This window comes from Sceloporus occidentalis, unplaced genomic scaffold (genome assembly GCF_023333645.1).
Source record: "Sceloporus occidentalis isolate IW3139 unplaced genomic scaffold, rSceOcc1.0.p SCAF_2, whole genome shotgun sequence".
NCBI classification, from domain to species: Eukaryota; Metazoa; Chordata; class Lepidosauria; order Squamata; family Phrynosomatidae; genus Sceloporus; species Sceloporus occidentalis.
This window is the reverse complement of record NW_028316982.1, coordinates 244,764,994-244,770,750: the sequence shown is the minus strand read 5'-3', so window position 1 is coordinate 244,770,750 and position 5,757 is coordinate 244,764,994. Positions and strand designations below refer to the sequence as shown.

The window sequence follows — 5,757 nt, the reverse complement described above, 5'->3', positions numbered from 1 at the left end:
GTGAGGGCTAAGGAGGGGGAAGACCCTGCTGAAGGCGGGCGGGGGCTTTGGGGGGTCGAGGGGCGGGAGGGAGGGGCGGGGAGGGTCTCTTTTGGGGGAGATGGGGGCGTGTTTGGTCCTGAGGCGGATGGTTCCCTGGAGGAGGGGGAGGGGGCAGGTCCAAGGCGGAGGGGTTGCGGAGGGGCGTGTCCTGGGGGGGCGAGGGGCTACTTAAGGTCCGGCGGCGGGTCTTTCAGCACCTCTGGGCTGGTCAGCGCCTGAAGGGCCGGAGTGCTGCTGGGGCGGGATGCCGCGCTCCTCCTTCTTGGTGGACTCCTTGGTGCGCCCTGGGGAGAAGAAGGGGGCCCCGGGCAGCCCCCCTCATCATCATCATCACCCTCCTCCGCCGCCGCTCTTCCCCTTCGCCGTCCACCCCTCGCACCCGCTCCATGGCCTCTCGGCAGGGGCTTGTCCCGGGGCCGGGCGCAAGGCCGGCTTGCTCTGCCTCTGCCCGCTCTGCCTGGCCGCCGCCTCCTCGCCGCTCCAGCCTCCTCCTCCGCCGCCTCCTCCGCTGCTCAAGGCCGCCGCCGCCGCCGCCGCCTTCCCGCCCTTCGCCTCCCAGTTCTGCCCTTCGGTCCCCCGGCAGAGCCACGCAGGCAGCCCCGCCGCAGCCCCCGCGCCGCCCGGCCTCTTCCCGGCCTCCGCCTACCCCCTGCAGCCCGACCCCCGGCACTTCCACTGCCTCGCCCTCGGTGAGTGAGTCCCTCCGGGGAGCAGGGTCGGGATCCAAAGCTAGAGCCCTCTCGGTCCGGAGGAAGAGCATGGAGGGCACCTCTGAGGCTCAGCGAATCCCAAAATATAGCCCCGTTAGTCTGTAGGAATAGGACGCAAAGCGGTCTTGCGACTCCCGGAAAGGAAGGGCTTAAAGTTAGAGCCCTGTTAGTCTGTAGACAAAATATGTGGAGAGGCGACTGGCAGCACTTTGAAGACTCAGCAAAAGAAAGAATTCCAAGCTCGAGCCCCGCTAGTCTCTAGAAATAGTAGGCAAAGCGGTCTTGAGACTCGCGGAAAAGAAGGGCTTAAAGTTAGAGCCCTGTTAGTCTGCAGGATTAGTTTATGGAGAGAGATCTTGGAGCACCTTCGAGTCACCGAAAGGAAGAATTCAAAGCTAGAGCCCTGTCACTCTGCAGAAACGCTGTGTATGTGGGGAGATCTTGCAGCACTTTTCAAAGTCACCAAAGGAAGAATTCAAGGAGAGATCCCCGAATCTGTAGAAGGAGTATGTGGAGCACTTTTGAGACTCACTGAAAGTAAGAATTCAAAGACAGAGCCCTGTCAGTCTGTAGAAATAGTACCTGGACAGATCTTGTAGCACCTTTGAGACTCACTGAAAGGAAGAAGTTGGCAGCATGAGCTTTCCTAGACTGAAGTCTACTTCCTCAGGTGCATTTGGTGGAGTGGAAAGCCCAGGGACAGACCTATATATGCAATTAATGTGTGAAGAGTCAATTCAAATTCAGCATCCTTTTGTGTATGGAAATGAAGTGGCACAGTTTTAATGGTCGTTGGTGAGCAAAGGCAGTGGAAAGAAATGCATCTGAGGAAGGAGACTTCAGTCTAGGAAAGATCATGCTGCCAATGTCTTTCTTTCAGTGAGTCTCAAAGGAGGTGCAAGAGCTCTTTATATACTGATTCTAGAGACTAACTGGGCTATATCTTTGAATTTCGTTCTTTCAGTGAGTCTCAAAGGTGCGATAAGAGCTCTCTACATACTGTGTTGAATTGTGCTTAATTAAATGGTTGTTGTTGATGTGTGCCTTCAGGTTGTTTCCAATTAATGGAGACCCTGAGGCATTTTCTGGGTAAGATTTTTTTTCATAGTAAGTGTGCCATTGCCTTCCCCTGAGGCTGAGAGAGTGTGACTTGGCCAAGGGCACCCAGTGGGTTTCATAGCTGAGCTGGTCCTCCAGAGTTATAGTTCAGCACTCAAACCGGGAGGCTATGCTGGCTCTTAATTAAGTGTTTAATTAAATGTTTAATTGTACTTTTTTTAAAAAAAAAATTGTAAGCTGCTCTGAGTCCCAGCTTTGAGGAAAGGGCAGGATATAATAATAATAATAATAATAATAATAATAATAAGCTTTTGTGGGTTTTTCGGGCTATGTGGCCATGTTCTGGGAGAGTTTATTCCTGACGTTTCGCCCACAGAAGCTGGCGAAACGTCAGGAATAAACTCTTCAAGAACATGGCCTCATAGCCTGAAAAACCCACAAAAATCTATGGATGCTGGCCATGAAAGCCTTCGACTTCACTATTATTATTATTATTATTATTATTATTATTATTCTTAGGAAAAAGAACCTGGGGGAAGGCGCGATCCGGGCGAGGAAGGGAGGAATAGAAGGACAGTCGGACCTCACCTGACTTTGGATACAAGTGGCATCCAAATCAATATTTCCTGCCAGAAACGGATTTGGCAACAAGGGGCTGGAGAGACATTTTAATCATCAGGACTACTACAATTCCTGGGGTACAAGTGGCGTAAGGAAATAAATGTTTCCTGCCACGGACCAGGTTTCCTGTCAGGAATGAGTTTGGGAGCAAGGTCCCTAAAAATCGGGTCAGGGATACATTTTTAGGATCGGGACCGCTTAGTTTTGGCGGATTATAAATTCCAGCATGGCTGGGTGGGTGGTTGGATGGGAATCTGGGAATGTAATCCGGCGGAAAGTAACTTTTCCGAGCTTTGATTTGATGAGACAGCGGGAGGAGGAAGCACTACTCAAACCCACGTGAAATCGAAGACTTTCATGGCCGGCATCCATAGTTTTTTTGTGGGTTTTTGGGGCTATGTTCTTCTAGCACATGGCCCCACAGCCCGCAAAACCCACAACAACTTATACACAAACCCACTTGCATCATGAGAGGGCAACTGGGACTCTTGAGTCGGCCCGAGGGAGGTGTCATCTTCGGACCCGACATTGTAAGGCAGTGGTTCCCAAACTTTGGACCTCCAGATGTTTTGGACCTCGGCTCACAGAATTCCATACTGTTGCCCAAGCTGGCTGAGGCTTCTGGGAAGTGGAATCCAAAACACCTGGAGGACCAAAGTTTGGGAACCACCTCCAGCAAGGAAAGCCTGAAATTAGGACTGCGATCCTAAAAGCATCCTGACTGAGAAGGAAGACTGTCAGGAGCCAGGCTCAGGTGTCACCAGCAGCAGGTGGGGAAATACCTGTCCAGGAATGTATGTATGTTTGGAAGGGGATATTCACCCCTGTCCCATCCACTGACCTCCTACAAAGCACAGGAGGGTCCTTTCAGTCCACCCTTCCCTTCCTTTATAGCACCCTGAATTGATGTAACCTCGATTTCACTTCGCTTTATCAGGCGTCGGCTTCGAACTGCAAGGCACATCCCTTCCTGAGAGTTTGCGACTGAGGTGTAACTACAATTTCTGGGGGATACAATCCCTTTGGGATGGGGAGCATGCTGGCAGGGGATTCTGGGAGATGTAACTTGTCCCAGCTCTGCTTGGAACTTGGAAGCAACCTCCGTTGTGATGAACCCCCTGACTTTGTTCCAAAGTGGACCGAGTTTGCTGGGGCTCAGATTGTAATAGAGCTTGGAAATGTTCCTTAGGAAGGGGGAGGACTACAGATACCAGAATCCCCATGATGCTTGAGGATTCTGGGAGCTGTAGTGTTGGACTACAACTCTGGAGACCAGGTTTGGATCCCCAACTCAGCCATGAAAACCCACTGGGTGGCCTTGTCCAAGTCACACTCTCTCAGCCTCCGAGGAAGGGAATGGCAAACCTCCTCTGAAGAAACCTTGCCAAGAAAACCCCATGATAAATTCATTTTAGGGTTGCCATGAGTCGAAAGGACGTGAAGGCACACAACAACAGCAACACTAGAAAAGGGACTAATCCTAACCTTGAAAACTTTCCAGAGTCTGGATGGATCATTTTGGAATTGCAACAGGGAGCAGGGCAGAGAGACCTTGGTCCCAAGCACACTGCAGAAATAATCCAGTTTGAGACCTGACTCATTGCTAGGGCATTCTGGGTGTTAGGAAATGATGGAAAGTGGTAGGTTACTACAGTTGCCAGGATCCTGTAGCACTGAGCCAGGGCTGTGAAAGCAGTCTCAGATTGGATTATTTCTGCAGTGTGTTTTGGACACCTGAGGCTTTGCATTTTGCTTTCTGTCCTGCCCTGAGGCTTTGCCTTGTGGCCTTGTGTCCTCGTGTCCTTGCTCTTCCCGCGTCCTGACCCTTCTCCTTTTGGCCTCCTTGCAGAGAGCCCTTCAGGCCAGCTGCCCAGCAGCAAGCGGATGCGGACGGCCTTCACCAGCACGCAGCTCTTGGAGCTGGAGCGGGAGTTCGCCTCCAACATGTACCTGTCGCGGCTGAGGCGCATCGAGATCGCCACCTACCTGAACCTCTCCGAGAAGCAGGTCAAGATCTGGTTCCAGAACCGGCGCGTCAAGCATAAGAAGGAAGGCAAGGGGGGCGGAGGGGGCGGCGCTCACCGGGGGGGCCTCGGCCTGGGGCCCTCGGGGGCCCACAGCTGCAAATGCGCCTCCTTCGTCGCCTCCGCCGCCGCTGTTGCTGCTGCTTCTTCCAAATGCTCCGAAGAGGATGAGGACTCCCCCGCTTCGCCTTCTTCCTACGGCAAAGAGGAGAGAGACCTGGCCCTCACCCCCTAAAAGGGGGGACCCTCTCCTTCCCCTGTTAATGATGGACAAGAGACTCTAAGCTTGGCCGCTCCTCGAATCCTGGACTCTGGCTGCATCCGCACTGCGGAAATGATCCGTTTCGGCACCGCTTTGGCTGCCCTGGCTCCATGCTGTGGAATTCTGGGCCTCGCAGTTCGTTGTGCCACAGAAATCCATAGCATGGAACCCTGGCAGAACTACGGCTCTCAGAATTGTACAGATCTCTAGTGCCACGATGAAGTACAGTTCCCAGAATTCCACAGCATGAAGCCATGGCAATCACAGTGATGCCAGAACGAATTACAGTCTCCAGCATTGTACAGTTCTCTGGTGCCAGGAGTCCACAGCATGGAGTCCACAGCACGGAAGTGGAACCTCTGGTGCCACAGCGAACTGCAATTCCCAGAATTCCATAGCAGGGAGCCATGGCAATCAAAGTGGTGCCAAAACGGTGCCACAACGAGCTACTGCATTTCCCAGAATGGTACAATTCTCTGCTGCCAGATTTCCATAGCATGGAGCCATGGCAGTGGAACCTCTGGTGCCACAGCGAACTACCGTTCCCAGAATTCCATAGCACGGAGCCACCGCAGTCAAAGCGGTGCCAAAACGGATCATTTCTGCAGTGCGGATGCAGCCTCTTTGTAAATAAACCTCCATCCCAAACGTTCCAAAACTGTCAGGGTGAAAGAGTATAAAATGTTACCCTCCCCATAAGAACTAGCTCATGCCCCCTCACTCTGCGACGGAGTGGGTTGAAATGAACTCTCCTCAGCGAATGAAGGGGCTCAGGTCCTTCTCTCTTGGGGAGGAAGGCACCCTGGATCCTCTTTGTTAGCGTCTGGGGATACATTTTGCTTGGCTGCCTTCAGACTTTCCCTTCATCCAACGTCCTTCCCGGGAGGAAAATGTAGGTCCTGCCAGCCACCAGCTTTTTGATGAATGGGGAAGGTCCACGTAAAAATGTGGCTTCGACCTTTTTTTTAATATATCTGTATAAAAAATTCAGTATTGGCTGATTCAACTTCTTCGGCTGTATAGTTGGATGTGACTCTCG

At 52.5% G+C, this 5,757-nt stretch overlaps 1 protein-coding gene across 1 annotated transcript; it reads left to right on the top strand.

Moving 5' to 3' along the window:
• The first annotated feature begins 286 nt into the window (after positions 1–286).
• On the top strand, positions 287–4,691 carry LOC149319909 (GS homeobox 1-like). The gene is made up of 2 exons (XM_089508204.1): positions 287–731; positions 4,282–4,691. The coding sequence occupies exons 1-2, from the start codon at positions 287–289 to the stop codon at positions 4,689–4,691; spliced, it is 855 nt and encodes a 284-aa protein (XP_089364330.1).
• Positions 4,692–5,757: the final 1,066 nt, after the last annotated feature.